Source organism: Peromyscus californicus, unplaced genomic scaffold, assembly GCF_007827085.1.
Source record: "Peromyscus californicus insignis strain IS unplaced genomic scaffold, ASM782708v3 Scaffold_24__1_contigs__length_46423439, whole genome shotgun sequence".
NCBI lineage: Eukaryota > Metazoa > Chordata > Mammalia > Rodentia > Cricetidae > Peromyscus > Peromyscus californicus.
In genome coordinates this window covers 46,010,142-46,029,900 of record NW_026294535.1, presented here as the reverse complement: position 1 = coordinate 46,029,900, position 19,759 = coordinate 46,010,142, and the positions used below count along the sequence as shown (strand labels likewise).

Genomic DNA, 19,759 nt, shown 5'->3' with positions numbered 1-19,759 from the left:
AACTTAGGATAATTAAGAAATGCGGGTTAGTAGTTGTTCATCTACAGTAATCAAATTTATAGTCATATTAGGTATGTTTTCAAGGTAAGCAGAGATATATTTTAAATAGATGGGTAGTCTTCAAACTCTTCAGAGATCTACAGAATAAGGCATTTAAGATGTTTTAATAACATAAGGCTTTTCATGACAGTGAGATACATCTACTTCTGGCAGCACCAATCTAATTCAGAGAAGATGATGGGCATTGAAAAACCTCCATATGGAGTTTGCTTTCAAAGTAGCATGCTAGCCACTGGGTAAGTAACTGCCCTTGCCTCAACTGCTGACAGTATGCTGTCCAAATTAGAGAAGTAGGATGCAAAAGAAGGTGACTGCTGGATTTTGCCAAGATAAGGTAGAACAGTCCTTCAAAATTCCTGCTTCACAGAAGTCTGTCAGATATTCTAAGCCTATAGGCCAAAGATGGATGCCCTAACATTGCAGAGGAACCTTGGGTGGCTGTCCAAGCAGCCAGATGTTTCTGTCATTTTTATAGTTTTGTAAGTTATTTGCTCTGCATTTCCTGCTTACTTAGGTAATATTTTATCCTTCTTAGTTCTCTGGTGGGGTTGAAGACTAAGTTAGTTAGAGTCTTACAGTTTTCTTAGTTACTAAATTCAAAAAAGAAACTCACAAAGGAGATGTAAAGTTTATGAAGGTTGAGAGACATAGAACCTTAAGTCGCTTATCTAAGAAAATGTTTTAAGGTCTAAAAAGATGTTTTCAGGTTGGTAATATAAGTTATGATAGAAAGTGATTTAGGTACAAAACTTTGGACTCACTAAAATAAGATAGAATAGTACTTTCTCTAAAGTTGCAAATACAAATGGACTAGACATTGTGAATGTAATTCTTACTTAATAATTTTTCTTATTGTTGTAAAATGGCAGGAGAAGGCCTTGGTGGGTGGAGCCAAAGGTAAGGGAGGTAAGGGAGACATGGTACCCACCTGGAAAGTTTTATTGGGGTGAAGGGAGAAGGGTAGACAGGGAAAGAGAGGGAAAAAGAGAAAGAGAGAGAGAAAAATAGAGAGAGACACAGAGAGAAAGGGAGGGAGAGAGAGAGAGGAGGTGCGTGCACCCTTGTGGCAAGAGAAAGGAAGGAAGAGAAACAAGAGGGAGAGGTTTCCTCTTAAAGAGGACTTGTTGTAAGATAACATTGTCAGGACACTGGGTGGGTCCCCAAGGGGTGGGCCTGAATGTTAACATTTATTGTGTATAGTTTTACTGTGTTAGGATTAAAACCTTTCCTTTTTATTTAGACAAAAAGGGAGAAATGTTGTAGGTTAATCTTTTTGTGCACTGAAAATGTGTCTCTGCTAAGGAACCTTCTGATTGGTTTAATGAAGAGCTAAATGGCTAATAACCAGGCAGGAGAGGATAGGTGGGACTTCTGAGGAGAGAGAGGAACTCGGGGGAAGAATCTGAGAGGTGGGGGATTCACCAGTGAAACACAGAGGGAGTTAGATGAACAGTATGGAGGAGAGGTAACAAGCCACATGGCAAAACATAAATTAATACAAACAGGTTAATTTAAATTATAAGAGCTAGTTGTGAACAAGCCTAAGTTAAGGACAAGCTTTCAGACTTATTAATAAGTCTCCATATCATTATTTAGGAGCTGACAGTCCAAAGAAAGCCTGATTACACTGGCCTCTGTATGTGCTGCTGGCTTCAGTAACCTTTGAACTTCTGGTACTGTTGCAGGGGCTTATACATGCCTGGAAGTCAGCACTAGCCACAGGTTGACATGCTCAAGGACCTTGTGGATCTCCACCAGTGCCATCCTCCTGGCTTATCACAGCTGAAGGACTTAAAGGTGGACATGGCTCAAGATTGCAAAGCTTCCAAATTATACTCACTAGAGAAGATTTTCTAGTGGAGCCCTGTAGTTTTCTGCCTGCCTGACTATTCCTCACTTGAAGAGATGTCTGTTTAACTTTTATATTAGCATAGTATTATAAGGAATGTTTGTGCATAAAATTGAACATATTCAAAAGACAAATCTTGTGTGATCATTCTAATTGTCCACTGGCTGTGCTCTCCATAATATAAAAAGGAAATTTATTAGAGTGTCTTACAGGCTATGGTCCAGCTAGTCTTGTTAGCAATGGCTGTCTCCCAAAGGAAAGGTCAAGAATCCAGTACTTGCTCAACCCATGAGGCTGGATGTCAAAGCTGGTCCTTAATATACCTTGGAATCACAAGACATAGCCTCTAATACCAGTGGAGGAATGAGCTTCCCAGCAAGAGCAAGCTGGTAAATGCTGTGGGAGGATCCTTCTATACGCTGTGAATATGTTTTGCTACCTTTGGTTGATAAATAAAGCTATTTTGGTCTATAGCCAGGCAGAATAAGGGTGGATGGGAAAGCCAAATGGAGATATAGGGAGAAGGAGGGCGGAGAGAGGCAGACACGATCCAGCCGCCCAAGGAACAAGGTGTCAGAGATCTGGTAAGTCATATGACGATGCATAGATTAATAGAAATGGGTTAATTTAAATATAAGAGCTAGCTGGTAATAAGCCTGAGCCACCGGCCAAACATTTACAATTAATATAAGCCTTTGAGTGATTATTTGGGAAATGGCTGCAGAATGGGGCAGGACAGAGAAAAAGCCTCCAATTACAGGCAAAGAACAAGAACTTCTTTCTACTTTGTACTTCATATAGACTGCCATAAAGAGGTGTGACCAAATAATCTAGATTTAAGTTGGATCTTCCAACCTTAAATGATCAAATTAACCAAAAATCCCTCATGGGTGTGTGTAGATGTAACCAACCGTCTTATGAAAGAAGAAACACAGAACCAATGCAAAGAAGAAAGCCAAGAGATCAGAGCTAAGAGCCTTACCCGCCTGTTGCAGCTAGCCTCTTAAGCCAAGAGACCTCTCCGAAAGAGATCTACTTCCTGTCTGTTTGTCTTTATATAGACTTTCTGTTCTGCCTTCTCATTGGTTGTAAAACCAACCACATGACTGCCTCGTCACTGTCTGTTGTAAAGCCCTCCAGGTCTTCTATGGTGTTAAGATTAAAGGCGTGTGTCTACAATGCTGGCTGTATCCTTGAACACACAGAGATCTACCTACCTCTGCCTACCAAGTGCTGGGATTAAAGGCGTGTGCCATGAACGCCCAGCTCTGCTATGGCTTGCTATTAGCTCTGACCCCCAGGCAACTTTATTTATTAACATACAAATAAAATCACATTTCAGTACAAATAAAATATCACCATAGGTGTGCCTGTCAAATGGCTTGACTTTCTAGTTTATTCCAGACGTTGAGTTGACAACCAAGAATAGCCATCATACAAGGTATACTTTACTCCTACCCTGTCATCTACAGGCCATGTCAGAAACATAGATGAACATGCTTGTGTCTTTCTACAATGTCAGACTATATTGAAAAACAATGAATTCACAAGGCACAGCAGTTTCAACAGCAGCTGTTTTCCACATATTTCTTAATTTCTTGATAACAATGGAGGACAAACTAGCATTTTTTATCTCAATTTTAACTATTAATATTAACTTTCTGCTCACATATCATAGTGTGTGTGTTTCTTTGTGTGTATGTGTGTTGCATGTGAATGAATATTTAGTTTTTTTTTTTGTTTTTTTTTGTTTTTTGTTTTTCGAGACAGGGTTTCTCTGTGTAGCTTTGCGCCTTTCCTGGAACTCACTTGGCAGCCCAGGCTGGCCTTGAACTCACAGAGATCCGCCTGGCTCTGCCTCCCGAGTGGTGGGATTAAAGGCGTGTGCCACCACCGCCCGGCCGAATATTTAGTTTTAATAAGTGTAGAGATGAGTCCAGCTGCTAAGGAAATACTTTCACGGATAAAAGAATAGGCAGACAGATGTGCATAAAGTCCAGTGTGGGGTACAGGAGGATGGCAGATGTGGTGGTACTGTGTTCCCCAAAATATTGTGCACCCTAATAAACTTATCTGGGGTCAGAGACAGAACAGCCACTAGATACAGAGGCTAGAAAATGGTGGCACTCACACCTTTAATCCTAGCATTACAAAGGCAGAAATCCATCTGGATCTCTGTAAGTTCAAGGCCACACTGGAAACAGCCAGGCATGGTGACACACACCTTTATCCCAGGAAGTGAGCCTTTAATCCCAGGGAGTGATGGCAGAAAGCACAAAGATATATAAGGCGTGAAGACCAGAAACTAGAAGCATTTGGCTGGTTAAGCTTTCAGGCTTTCGAGAAGCAGTTCAGCTGAGACCCATTTGGATGAGGACTCAGAGACTTCCAATCTGAGGAAACAGGATCAGCTGAGGAATTGGTGAGGCGAGGTGGCTGTGACTTGTTCTGTCTCTCTGATCTTCCAGCATTCACCCCAATACCTGGCTCCAGGTTTGATTTTATTAATAAGACCTGTTAAAATTCCTGGTACAGGCAGATATCAATTAAATAGGTCAAATCATTGTCAGAGAATGACAGTCCAAGGGACAGTCAAGAATCTTCTGCCTGTTGGTCCTTTATTGAAGGTAATCATATGACAAGTTGGTGGGGGTCCATTACCATTCTAATTTGAGATATTCACTTCCTTATATACTCAAGTTAGGGAATTAAATCCTTTCCTTGATCTAGAGTATTCTAAAATTGTTAGGTGTGGTTTCTCTAATAAGATATTTAATGTGCCCATGTGACCCTATAGTCTCAATTCATCCTGATAAATTTACAGAGTAATACCATTTCTATTCTCAAGTATAAGCCATGTGCCAGTCTATTCGATTTCAGTGTTTCTAGACAAGATGGTTACATCCATGTCTCTACCCATGTCCAGAGTCATATTCCATCCTCAAAAGAGTCAAGAGCTGCTTCTCAAACTGAATATCTCAGAGAAAGAGTCTGAAAAACCACCCTTTTTTTACAGGTTATGGAGAAACTTAGGGAAGAGCATCACCTGTTCACAATATGGACATATTTTCTCTCAAAGAAGATTACAAGACTAAATAGCTCACTCTTCATTCTACATGTACAGTAAGAGCTCCAGCTGCATTCCAACCCTGGTTTTGTGCCTGGGACTTGTTAGGACAGAACTGCAGAGTGACTGCTATGAGAAGCAGATCTGCTCTAATGAGCAGAACCAGGCACAGGATGGGTAGTTTCATTCAAGGAATGAATGCCACAATCACTTCCTCAGTATTTTCTATCAGAGTGACAACTCTGTGCACCAAGGGAGACCTGAGGAATCAGCAGGACTTACCTTTATGTGGTTTAGACTATCAAGGAAGACCTTAAAAGACTGTACCCATAAGAGTTATGGCCCTTCTTTCTGAATAATAGACCAGTATGCGTGGAGGTGTCTAGCAAGGATGAAGTCTTCCTTCAGCTTGTGAGAGTTTGGCATCTTTGTTGATTCTGTTAACATGGATCAGTACTGTTCTTTTTCCCAGCTGTCCTCCAAACAGCTGAATATATATTTTTCTATCTGCATCTCCTTAAATAACATCACTAACAGCATGTTTGTTTATTGGAATCAGCAATCAAACTCAGATCAGAATATTAGAAACCCAATTTACTATATATCATCATGTTATCTATATGTATGAACCTATACTTATATAATGTGATAGAGTAAGACTGTCAAGAAGAAATACTTACCAGGACTCCTGAAAACTATGGTAGGAAAGGGAATAATTTTGTAAAAATCATGCTGATAAGCATTCTACAGAAGTTTCATGGTTTTCATGTTACTTGTCAATCTAGATGTTCTCTGCTAAAGATACAAACATAGATCTCTGCTTTCTTGACTTTGAACTCAAGTAGATATCAGTGTTATGTCTCAGAAAATATAGCTTCATGAAGCACCAGGAGGAAAAATACTGCTAATAAAACTAGCCACAGTGTACATCTCACTTATAATAACACATGCCTGAATTTCAGAGACATTAAGATGTTTTTAAAAGTGTGAAAACATAGCATAATTTCTTTCACAAAACTTTAGGTAAACTGCAGGAAATCTTAGTTATGAAGGAGTAAATGTATATTAAAAAACATAATACATATAAGTTATGAAGTACAATAATAATACCCTAAGAACTACTACCCTTTCTATGAACAAGATGATACCTACTGTCCTGAAGCAATTTCACTTCCTAAATACATCTTATGCCTCCATGCCACCTTGCTTTAAGAAGGAAAAATATGTTTCTTGAAAAAAAAAATTCCTTTCAGAAGCTGAGATTGCATTTAAACATTGTAACTTTCAAACAAAACAAGCAATATTTACTTTTGAAATGAAAATTTTTAACATTTAAAACTGATTCACATTTTTAAAACTACAATGTGAAAAGTAAAACAGAAAAACACATATATTTATGAAATATTTCATGAAATAAGGTATATAGCTGCAAAAGTATTACTGTCTACTATACTTTCGTGAAATTTTGATAACTACACACAAATTAACTTTATAATCCATTGTGGATTTTGATCAACAGCTAAAAATTTCCCTGAAGAGAAGGACTTGACTCTGAAACTTTGTTTCACAAGTTGAATGGGACACCTACACATGTATATATTTTCCTCTTTGTTCATTGTTTATGTCCATCATAAACTTATGTCTAAAATATACATCAGATAAGCAAGTTTTGAAATGATAGAGCTAGCATTGTTTTTATTTAGTAGTCATTCACAAATCATCTCCCATGATCTCAAAAAATATAGTAAGCTACTCAAAATTTTGAAGGCATCAATACCCATTTTATTACTAATATTCAAACGAACAAGTAAGACTAACACATTTACATTTAGATATGGCTAGAACCATTTGTAGAATATAAATAAGACTTAAGTCTTAAATAGCTATAAAATAAATTCCATAAAATATTTTATAACAATTATCATACATATATGTACATATGCATATATATATATATATTTTCAAAGATGAGTAACCACAATAATGGATAAATTCTGCTACAAATTTTTAATTTAAAAATTTATTACATTTTATTTACTCATTTTGTCAGTGAGTCTATATATAAGAGAAAACAGCACCACTTTTGAAGGAGGTCAGAGAAACTCTTGTAGGAAGTTGGTTCTGTCTATTTACCATGTGGGTACAGGGACAAGACTCAAGTACTATTAGCAGCTAGGGCCCTAACTTGCTAACCCATTTTGCTAGTCCTTAATTTCTTTGAGTAAAACACACACTAAAAATTAGAAAGGTGTAAATAAAAATATTATGTAATATTGGTGTTTTGCTTATAAATGATCACAAATATACAATAATAAAATATAGTAATGTTCCCATTAAATATAAAATAAAACAGAATTTCATAGTTTTCACTAATTTGAATTTTAAAATTCATTTTGTTTTCCATGTACTTTGTAGTGTTGGGTTCAAAATCAGGCTCATTCATGTTGGGCAGTCCCTCTACAATTGACTCAAATTCTAAGTCATAACGGGAATTTTAAAGGACAAAAGGATATAGAAAAATAAGTTCAATTTCTCTTAGTTCCCACTTAGAGAAAAGGGGAAGATGAGTTTTAGTGGGGAACCAGTCTTTGGATTTTTAGGTTGCATACAGCTCTGATCATAGCTCAATAGTAGTACATTGTTTTAACATTGGAAAGCTCTAAGTTTAGTTAATTTCCTGCTCTTCACACAAATAAAATTTGCTTCTAAAGAGTAAGAATTTTCTTTGAGATGTGCAAATGAATAACAAAACAAGGAGAGGAAATTGAAGCAGACTTATCTTAGGTATCATTGGTGTTATTTAAATATTCTTTCTTCATTTCCTTCATATAATGAAGTAGAATAGTCATTTCTTTGAGAAAGATGCAATCCTGTATATTGTATTAATGAATGCTTTTTTCACTTGCTGATTCCTCAAGGTGTAGATAAAGGGATTCAGAAGTGGTGCCACTGAGGTATTGAGCACGGAAATTCCCTTGGAAATAGATACTTTCTGCTTGACTGATGGTTTAACATACATGAAGATGCAGCTGCCATAAGAGAGGGATATCACAATCATGTGAGAAGAGCATGTAGAGAATGCCTTCTTCCTCTGGCTGGTTGAAGGGATTTTTAGAATTGTCAGGGCAATGTAGGTGTAGGATATTACCACCATTACCAGTGTGATCAAGAGTGTCACCAAAGCTGAGACAAACCCCATCATCTCCAGGAGCTGCGTGTCTGTGCAGGAAAGCTGCAGGAGTGGAGTGGTGTCACAGTAGAAATGATCAACGATGTTGGAAGCACAGAAGTCAAGATTCAAGCCTAACAGGAGTGGTGGAAAAATGACAAAAAAGCCAGCAAGCCAACAACTGAGGACCAGCTGCACACAGACTTTGTTGTTCATGATGGTCATGTAGTGCAGGGGCTTGCAGATGGCCACATATCGGTCATAGGACATGGCTGCCAGCAAGTAAAATTCTGATGCTCCAAGTAGGAAAGCAAAGAACACTTGAGTCAAACAATTACCATAAGAAATGGTTTTGTCCCCAGTTGCCATTGTAGCTAGCAATTTGGGGATGCATGTGGTAGTGTAGGATATCTCTAAGAAGGAAAAGTTCCGAAGGAAAAAATACATGGGGGTCTTCAGGTGAGTATCCACCAGGGTGAGTGAGATGATGATCAGATTGCCAGTGATGCTGAGCAGATAGGTAAGAAGCAGGAAGACGAATAACACAACTTTCCACTGTGGGTCATCTGTCAGACCTGCTAGAATGAAAACTGTCACCCTTGTGTGGTTCCCCATTGTGATCCTCTGGCTGTTAGCTGGTCTAAGAGGACAAGAGAGATGGGTGGAGGGAGGTTATCACTACAGAACTATCCTAGTGATAAGTAGTGCTGAAATATCATTGTCATTGCAAGGACCAGGTTTCAGACAGCAACACAGTGCTCATCCATGGTCTAAAGAGAGCTGTACCAGGAAAATAGTAGCTTATAGCTTCATGGTATCTGGACAAAAATTAACAGTTACTTTTGATTTCACTCTAGAACAATCTATATGATGGTGTTATCTATTCATCTCTTTTAAGAATTATCAGGAAGTTAAAAGACCCTAGAATCTCTCATCCTCTCCTGTCCCCCTGCCCCCAGTTTACCCAGGAGATCTTACCTATTTTCCCTTCCTAGCATTCCATGTGTGTCCCTCTTAGGGTCCTCCTTGTTACCTAGCTTCTCTGGGGCTGTGGATTGTAGCCTGGTTATCCATTGATTTACATCTAATATCTACTTATGAGTGAGTACATACCGTGTTTTTCTTTCTGGGTCTGGTGCATGAACTGGCTTTTTAGAGCCCATTCCCTATGGTGGGATGCCTTGCTCAGCCTTGATGTAGGGGGGAGGGACTTGGTCCTGCCTCAACTTGATATGCCAGGTTTTATTGACTCCCCATGGGAGGCCTTACCCTCTCTGAGGAGTGGATGAGAGGTGCCGTGGGGGAAGGTGAGGGGCAAGAGGAGGAGAGGGAGGGGGAACTGTAGTTAGTATGCAAAATGAAAAGATTTTTTTCTATTTATTTCAATATATTTTTTCTCTAAGAATTTTTTTATTCATTTTACATACCAATCACACATCCATCCCTCCTCCTGCTATCCCCCAAGCCTTACCCTCTCCCTGACCCCCGGGAGTCCATTTGAAAAATTTTTTTTCAATGAAAAGATGACACTAGAAGACAAAAAAAGCTGTTTTGTTTCTTGAGCATACAACAGTTAGGATGGCAAGTCATATTTCTAGTTCACTTAAAGATGTTTAATTTACTACAATATTAAATATTTTCAAAGAAATTCAGTGACATTAGTCACTTGACATGCAGTGGTCTATATTGAAAAGGAGTAGAAGGGAGAAAGAGGAGAGAGGGAGGGAGGGGAAGGGAGTGGGGGAAGAAAAGAAGGAGAGAGAAAAGCAGCACTAGGGCCAGTATACCTTTACAGTTTACTCAGCTCATCCAGCTGAACTGTCTGATTTCCACTTCACTACTTCCATGGCAGTGATGCAGTTTCAAAATTGAAAACAAATCATTGAAGTAATGTTTATAGTTTCTACTGAATTCAGTAATTTGGAATAATTTTCTTTACAGTTTCTATTACTATTTCTATTGCTTAAAGATTTCTGCTGTCACCCTATATACTGTTGAATTTTCCTTCCCATACCACTTTATTAGGAACAGTTTGATACTATCAGTGTCCATAGTAAACCATTGTGATTTCTTATGATTCTAGTATCAAGAAAATAAATCTTGAGTGGCAGGTGCACCAGACAGGGAGAAACATGTAAATACAGTTTTAGGAGGTTGTATGAGGTGAGAGGATAAAAATCTGTGTGGAAATATCTGAGATATAAGCTATTTAGAGATGGGAAATGAGCTTGAAAAGGAAAATTTTAAAGGAGTGTGTGTGTGTGTGTGTGTGTGTGTGTGTGTGTGAAGCAAATGTGATTTTTTTGAATCTTTAAACCTCTCTTTATGTATGTCTAAAGCTTATATTTTCCTGGTTCATCTTATGAAGAGATTGACAAAATGAATACATGACCTACAAAAGAGAAGGATTATTTGGTAAATTTATAAAGCACTTAATATATAAAAATTATATATATGAATAATATAAATTTTAAAAGTATTGTATTATCAAATAACATGACTCAAATTTTAGTTGACATGTTTTCCCTCATAATAATATTAAAATCTCTAGTTAACATTCAGTTAATGAGCCGGGCGGTGGTGGCACACACCCTTAATCCCAGCACTCGGGAGGCAGAGGCAGGAGAATCTCTGTGAGTTCATGGCCAGCCTAGTCTACAAAGCGAGTTCCAGGAAAGCCACAAAGCTACACAGAGAAACCCTGTCTCGAAAAACCGAAAAAAAAACATTCAGTTAATGAAAAATTATGTAATTGGGGATATAGCTCAGTGTCAGAGTGCTTGACTAGTCTACATAAGACTTTGGGCTTTACAGGGAAATAGAATGTCAAGGGGAGAGGAGAGGAGAAGAAAGAGTGGGAACTATGAGGAAAGATATTAACAAGTGATGTAGATACCTGTATATATTGAAATGGTGCTATTAATAAATAAAATTGCTTAGATTTACATAGCCAGTAAGTTGGATGTCTAGTATTAGAAGTAATAATATCTCTTGGGAAAACCTCTTAGCTGGGATCTTCACATGTAGATGCTTACATTTCCATCAAGGGCATGACATTCTACAATATTAGTTTTTGTCTTCAGGATATTATGTTAATTATTTTCAACCTCTAATGTATATATTAGTTCCAAGAGAGGTCACAGATAAAAAACAAGCAAACAGATATTCAAGTGCAAAGAATACTTGTTTCAGATAATATTAAGAAATGTTTACAGGAAACATTTGGACTCTATGATAGTCTTAGACTGAGAAACAGAAATGGAATAAAACATTTCCAGAATAGTGAGGAGAACTGAGGCAAAGTGCTGGTAAACCCATAATCTACTTAGAAGCTACGAGGAGCGTTCTGCTGTCAGAACTGTGCATACCATCCCAGTCAACAAACATGGCTGAAGAGACCATCATTTATTAGATGTTCCCTCACATTCAGAGATTCATGAAGGCATCTCTTACATGCTTTCTTTGTGTACACAGATTACCTCAATGACAAAAAATGTAGGAATTTGTGTATATATACCACAGAAATCACAGTGTTATTATTTAAGATCATTCATTTCTCCAACTTCAATCACACATACCAACAATTTCACAAAAATACTCTGAAAAAAGTAGAATTAACATTCAAGTCAAATCTAGGAATGAACTTACATTTAGTCATATCACCCATTTTGAGTATCAGATTAATTTAAAATGGAAAAAGTTTTTAGTTATAATTATCACTACAGTGAAAGGTTTTATCTTATTTTCTCTATTAAAGTTTAAAGGTGATCAAAACATCAATTGTTCAATAGAAAATTTTTAAATGAATTAAATATACCTATCAGAAAATATTTTTTAACTTTTGCAAATGTTTTTATCTTTATGAATCCCAAATAACAGTGTAAACATCTAAAAAGTACAAGCATTTATTTGAAACACACCACACACACACACACACACACACACACACACACACACACACAAACACATATACACACACACACCCCTACACATATCGTAAAAAGGTAGAGATACTAGCATAAATGTACTTGGACCAGACTGCTCATACTAAACTGTTTGATCAAGTTGCTGATATTAATAGAGACATTGCATTCCTCTCTGAATGCATTTGCCATTAAACTACAATATATGATGTGTGTTACTCACCTATTAAGACAATCATGTAGACAATTTTGTTAGCAATAGTTTTACAGGAAGATTTTTGTGTTTAAGTCCTCTTTTTACTGCAGTGATGTGGTCCATGCATTGAATCATTTTCTACTTATTGTCCACACTGCCATATAATACGAATCAACCTCAATCTTAGGGAGTTTTCATGTGCTTACTTCCTGAATCAACATTTAAAGAGACAATGAAAATTCTCATGAGAATTTGAGATTCATAACAACATTTCCCTTGGATTCAGCACTTTTCATGTTATCCAGATGTTCTCCCCAGACAATCTATATTTTTAAAAACAGAGAATTCTCAACAGAATAGTCTCAGATGGCTGAGAAATGATTAAAGAAATGTTCAACATCCTTAGCCACAGGGAAATGCTAATCAAAAGTACTTTGAGATTCCATCTTGCACCTGTCAGAATGGCTAAGGTCAATAACACAAGTGTCAGCTCATGCTGGCGAGGATGTGGAGCAAGAGGAGCATTCCTCCATTGCTGGTGGGAGTGCAAACTTGTTCAACCACTATGGAAATCAATATGATGGTTCCTCAGAAAACTAAACTGGGAATTGATCTACCTCAAGCTATACCACCTTGGGTATATACCCAAATGACCTCCATCCTACCACAAGGACACTTACTCCACTATGTTCATGGTGGTGTTATTCATAGTAGCCAGAAACTGGAAACAACCTAGGTGTCCTTCAACTGAAGAATGGATAACAAAATGTGGTATAGTTACACAATTGGCTATTACTCAGCTGTTAAAAAATGACATCATGAAATTTGTAGGCAAATGGATGCAACTAGAAAAATAAATCATCCTAAATAAGGTAACCCTATGGTGGCATTGTGTTCCCCAAAATATTGTGTACCCTAATAAACTTAACTGGGGTCAGAGAACAGAAAAGCCACTAGATACTTAGGATAGGCAGTGGTAGCACACACATTTAATCCTAGCATTCCAGAGGCAGAAATCCATCTGTTCAAGGATATAGCCAAGCATGGTGACTCACGCCTTTAATCCCAGAAAGTGAGCCTTTAATCCTAGGGAGTGATGGTAGAAAGCAGAAAGGTATATAAGGCGTGAGGACCAGAAACTAGAAGCATTTGGCTGGTTAAGCATTTGGCTGGTTAAGGTTTTAGGTTTTGAGCAGCATAGTTCAGCTGAGAGCCATTCAGATATGAGGACACAGAGGCTTCCAATCTGAGGAAACAAGATCAGCTGAGAAGTTGGCCAGGTGAGGTTAGCTGTGGCTTGTTCTGTTTCTCTGATCTTCCAGTATTCACCCCAATAACTGGCCTCAGGTTTGATTTTATTAATAAGACCTTCTAAGATTCCCTCTGCATAACCCAGACCTAGAAAGACAAATATGGTATGAATTCACTTATAAGTGGATATTAGCTATTAAGTAAGTGATAACCAAGCTACAATCCACAGACCTAGGGAGGTTAGATAAAGTGGAGGGTTGTAGATGGGAAGGATGGATCTCCCTAGGAAGGAGAAACAGAATATATTCTGAGATGGAGCAGGAGGGATCAGATGGTAGGGAGGGTGGAGGGAGAGACTGTGGGGAGAGACAACTGGAATTGGGAGGCATTGGGGGGGGGCAGTGTGGAAACCTAGTGCAGTGGAAACTTCCTGGAATACATGAGGATGACCCTAGTGGGAACTCCTAGTAATGGAGGGTATGAAATCTGAACTGGCCATCTTTTGTAGCCAAGGAAGTCTTCCAGTGTTTGGTCTGGATTACATTCAGTTGAGTTGTTGGCCTTGGGGGTCCCGTGGAGAGCACTAAACCATCCAGTCTGATGCTAGGATAGAAAGTCCCTTTCTGAAAACTGGCAGCTCACCTCCTTGTCAAAGACAACTTCTACACAGCCCATTGAACTTAGGAACATTGAGCTGATGCCAGCTTGGAGTCTTCACCCCTAAGTTCTAGTCTCTTTGGAGGGGGAAGTTACTTTTCAGGCTATGGAAGAAGAAACCTGGACACCAACCCAGCCACAAAATCCCCCACCTACAATCTGTCCTGCCTGCATGGTTCGCTGGGGCAATAGTGGTGCAGAACTTGTGGAAGTGGCCAGCAATGTTTAGTTTAACTCAAAGCCACAAGAGGGAGTCCACGCCCTACACTGCCTGGATGGCCAGGAACCAGAGACAGGATAGCCCAGAGACCTAGAGTGGAACTAAACACATCTGAAAAAAAAAATCAAATGAAATGATTCCTAATGATATTCTGCTATAGATTGGTGCCTTATCCAGTCATCATCAGAGAGGCTTCCTGTAGCAGCAGATGGGAGCAGGTGTGGAGAATCACAGCCAGACATTATGAGGAGAGAGTCTAAATTGAAGGTTTCTACCAGGTTTCTCCCCTCAAAGATGGGGGAACCCATAGGAAGAGGGAAAGAAAAGACTGTAGGAGTCAGAGGGATGATGGAGAATAACATGAGACTATGGCTCACTGAATCAATTAAGCAGGGCTCTCATGGGCTCACAGAGACTAAAGCAGCAAACATAGGACCTGCATAGGTCTACACCAGGTCCTCTGCATATATGTTATGATTGTTAGCTTGGTGTTTTTATAGGATTCCTAACAGTAGTAGTGGGTGTATTTCTGACTCTTTTGCCTGCTTTTGAGACTCTTTTCCTCCTATTGGGTTACCTTGTCCATCTTCAACATATTAGCTGTTAAGTAAATGATAAACTTTTACCTAGTCTTATTGTATCTTGTTTTGTCCTGTTTGTCTGTCCTCTCTTGGAGGTCTGCTCTTTTCTGAAGTAGAAATGGAGGGGGAGCTAGGAGGAGTGGAGGGAGGGAAAACTGTGGTTGTGATGTATGAGAGAAAAATCTATTTTCAATATAAAAGAAAAAGGTTAATACTCAAGTAGACACATGAATAGCTTTGCATTATATATATGTGTGTATATATGTAAATATAAGCATAACATATATAGCAATGATATATATCATTTTATGTTATGTTATGTTATTTATTTATTTATAATTACAACATTTCTCCCTTCCCTTTCCTCCCTCCAAACCCTGCCCCATACCCCTGCCCATTCTCCTTCAGATTTATGGCCTCTTTTCCACTAATAGTTATTATATATATATATATATATATATATATATGTGTGTGTGTGTGTGTGTGTGTGTGTGTGTGTGTGTGTGTGTGTATGCATATATGTGTATACATATATTCCTAAATATAACCTATTCTGTCAATAAATGTTACTTGTAAAAACAAATAAAAACAAAATGAAAAAATGTGCTTAGAAAAACAATGACTAGAGACTTGAGTATAAATTGCTTTGAGAAGGGTTTGCTATAACATTTAAGAAAATAACCATTAGTTAGGTATTTAATTCTAATTGTTTATGTGCCTGTATTAGGCTTGAATTGTTTCCTACATCACTGTGTACCTCACTGGTATATCTTGGACTACCAATTCAGTTTTAAAGGGTTGACAATAAAATTAACATAATCAATTTACTCTGACCATGTTATGTGACATAGGCTGTCTTGTTCTATGACTAAGAATAGCCTGGTGAGGATGTCTGGAGGTGTTTTGTTTGGAAATTGCATAGATGAAATTGGAACCAGAAAAGAACTGTAGCAGTCCCCATTTTCCCCAATATCCTGACAAAATCTTCTGGTGGAGGATTTCATACACATCAGTCAGTTGAAGTAAGTCTCCTGAAGCCATTTAGCTGTGCACAGGACATTTACTTCTAGAAAAAAGTCTCCAGAGAGTTCTGCAAGGCAAAAATGTTAATACTTATTCCCATACTTTTAAAGCAAAGATTTCTTCACCTATAGTTCTACCAATCCAGGGGATCCATGAAACTACATCCTCATCCCTTTCCCCCACCACACAAGACTCTCACCTGGAATGTTCAGGAAAATGAGGGACAAGTTTATTTTTATAAAATTTAATTCAAGTTGGAATTCTTTTTTGTTTTGTTTTGTTTTTCGAGACAGGGTTTCTCTGTGTAGTTTTCGTATCTGTCCTGGATCTCGCTCTGTAGACCAGGCTGGCCTTGAACTCACAGAGATCCACCTGCCTCTGCCTCCCAAGTGCTGGGATCAAAGGTGTGTGCCACCACCTCCCAGCCTCAAGTTGGAATTCTTTAACTCTATTTCTTTGTCTGTTTTCTGTTTCTCTATCAGATAAATATTCAAGATTTTGTTTACTTAGTGAAGATGTTGATACAACAATATGATAAAAGATGTATATGGCAAATATCAAAAACAGAGTGCATATAAAGAAAACAGTTTTATTTTGGTTAAAATTTCTGAAGGCTAGAAAGTCCAAGATCAGGAGGCTGTACCATTTAACTCACAACAGAAAGCAGAGATAGGTATTGATTCTCTTCTGGGGCTCTACCCTGTGATCCAAATACCTCTCTCTAGACCTCACCTTCCAGGTCTGAGGAACTGAGGGGGACAAGATCAAGTAGAAGACTTCTTATTTCCTGTCTGGAGACTACACTAGCAGAATGCTATGGGTCTGCAGTTAAGAGAAAGAAGAATGTGCCGGGCGGTGGTGGCGCACGCCTTTAATCCCAGCACTTGGGAGGCAGAGCCAGGCAGATCTCTGTGAGTTCGAGGCCAGCCTGGGCTACCAAGTGAGTTCCAGGAAAGGCGCAAAGCTACACAGAGAAACCCTGTCTCGAAAAACCAAAAAAAAAAAAAAAAAAAAAAAAAAAAAGAGAAAGAAGAATGCATCATTAATGAAAAGGATAATGATGCAATGTTAAATTTCAAAATATGTTCTCATAGTCATTTATTACTGTATTCTTGACTGCTTTCCAGAACAATGAGTTGAGAAATATTTTTTTACAGACAATTGTTTCCATTAGCCAGAACCTGGGTACATGCACCAAGAAGAACTGAGTGAGATAGATGTTACTATTTCTTTGCTGAGCAGGTTGTGTATTGAAAACTGTCAAACTGAAGATATTCTAGAGAATGAATGCATCACTCAGTGTAATTTCAAGATCCACAATTGTTAAAACCCTCTACCAAAATCCTGACAAACACTGATTTGTAAGTTTCCTCTGTATGAGCTTATGTCTCCTAAAATTTTATTTAAATGGAACCAATTCCCTTAGTATACTTCTGTTCAATCCTTCCTTTTTTATTCAGTCACTATGTATTTAAAATTCATATATGCCTTCGCAATCCTAACATTTATTTAATTGTTAATGATCCCAGCATATGGATATATCACACATGTTTCACCCTTTACCTCTTGAAGATAGTATGAATTGATTCTCTTCATTATGAATAAAGATTCTTATCATTACCATAGAGATGCTTTTAGGAACATGAATTCGCAAAATATTGATAACTAATAAATGTAGCTGAAGTGTTTCCTGTGTCTCACCCAGTCTGCCACCACTCAGACCCAAGTAAACACACAGAGGCTTATATTAATTAAAACTGCTTGGACATTAGCTCAGGCCTACCACTGACTAACTCCTATGCCCATTTCTGTTAATCTATATGTTGCCACGTTTTCTGTGGTTTTACCTGTATGCCATTACATGCTGCTCCCTGGATGGCAGGCTGGCTTCTCTCTCTGCCTTCTTCCTGTCTCTCCCTTTTGAATTTTCCACCTGCCGCTAAGCTGCCTTGCCATAAACCAAACAGCTTTATTAATCAACCGATCAGAGTCACACATATTCGCAGTGTACAGAAAGACATTCCCCCATCAAATGAAGATATGGTTTTTATACAGAAAGACTCCAGTTACATCGATAAAAATTAATGTTTTTTAATCGAGAGTGACTATATCATTTTGCATTAAAAATGTCATGGTTAGAAACGTTTTCTATATACCCAAGTGTTCAAGCCTGTGATTCTATTTCGGGGCAGATCTGGAACCTAAGGAGATAAGACACCCCTGTCACTTAGGACAGATCATTGAGGATATCTATGTCCAGTACATCTTTTAAAATCCATTTGCACACCAATTTCTGTTTTAATGAATTAGAAACTCTAGTAGTATGGAACACCTCCTCAAGGACTAACTTTCTATCTCCCATCTGGGAGCCTGCCTACTCTGAGTCTGGTTATAGATCTAGAGGTAACTACTGAAGGGCCCTGAGAGACATCAGTATTTTCTTGCCTGGCATCTCCTTTAGGGACATTTACTGCTGTTTGGTTGACAATGAAGGATTAATTGCCACAAGAGGTGGGGATTGGAATACATCCTCTGCTAAGGATGGAGAGATTACTTCCTCAAGTGACATAAACCCTTCAAAATCAGAATGTACAAAGTCCACAGCTTCAGCAAGGTCTTCCCACGCATCTCCACTCCAAGTTACAGGATCCCATCCTTACCAATCAGTGCCCTTACTTTAAGAACTGACACCTCTGAGACTGGGACTTGACTTTTTAATTGTAATTCAGCCAATCTTATTATGAGGGCATAGATTTGATATTCCACAACTTGAGTTCTATGGCTGCCAGAGAGAAGATTCCCTTCCAAAGCACACTTAGAAACCTTTAGATTGTTTATGCAATCTGGATCTAGGTGATTGTTTCATTGAGTTCACTCTTTTCCATTTGCCACTGTATTCTGAGATAATAGAAATTGGTTAATTTTATCCTTAAAATCATTTTTTTCTATTGTCAACTTATCCAGAAATGCTAGAAGGAAGCAGCCAGCATCATTATTTTCCTTATTTTTTCAATCAATTGTTAAAAGTTCTATATTCAGAGTCACTGAATTCCTTATTCTGTGCAGCAAGCCTTTCAAAGATTGCTAACCATGGGCTTTCAGTATTTTTCATACTACCTGGGGAGTTTCCAGTAACCGTAGGTATTGGCAAATTCCCAGACATACTTAACATACTTAAAATTCATCCTTACAATTCTGTTTCACTAGAACCATTTCTGGGACCACAGTCTCTGTTAGGGTTTTGTAGAAGAACAGAACTGATAGAATATATATATATATGAGTGCCTTGAGGCTGTGGTCCAGACAGTCCAAAATGGCTATCTCCCAAAGTCTAAGAATCTAGTATTTGTTCAGTCAACAAGTCTGGATGTCTCATCTGGTCTTCAGTCTACACTGGAATCACAAAGAAGTAGACTCTAGTGACAATGAAGGAAAAAACTTGCCAGGAGAGTCAAGGAAGAGGGCAAAGAACAAAAGCTTGTTTCTTCTTGTCCTTTATATAGTCTGCCATGAGAAGGTGTGAAAATAAAGGTAGGTCTTCCACCTTCAAGTGATCTGAATTTAAACTGGATCATTCCACCATAAATGATACCATTAACTAAAAACAATCTTTCACAGGTGTGCCCAATGGCTTGGGTTTTTTGTTAATTCCAGATGTAGTCAAGTTGACAACCAAGAATAATCATTATACAAGATAATTCTTTACCATTTCTACGCATCCTTCATCTTCTTTAATATGGTGAATAACAAATACAGGAATTCC

General features: G+C 38.1%; 2 protein-coding genes across 2 annotated transcripts; one reads left to right on the top strand and one right to left on the bottom strand.

Moving 5' to 3' along the window:
• The first annotated feature begins 5,262 nt into the window (after nucleotides 1-5,262).
• Tmem243 (transmembrane protein 243) lies at nucleotides 5,263-5,604 on the top strand. Its single transcript, XM_052753750.1, is given in 4 exon segments — nucleotides 5,263-5,323; nucleotides 5,326-5,388; nucleotides 5,391-5,459; nucleotides 5,462-5,604. Coding segments are annotated over 4 exon segments (336 nt in total).
• Nucleotides 5,605-7,821: 2,217 nt separating this feature from the next.
• On the bottom strand, nucleotides 7,822-8,769 carry LOC128120082 (olfactory receptor 6C74-like). The gene has a single exon (XM_052753836.1). The coding sequence runs from the start codon at nucleotides 8,758-8,760 to the stop codon at nucleotides 7,822-7,824; it is 939 nt and encodes a 312-aa protein (XP_052609796.1). The 5' UTR covers nucleotides 8,761-8,769.
• Nucleotides 8,770-19,759: the final 10,990 nt, after the last annotated feature.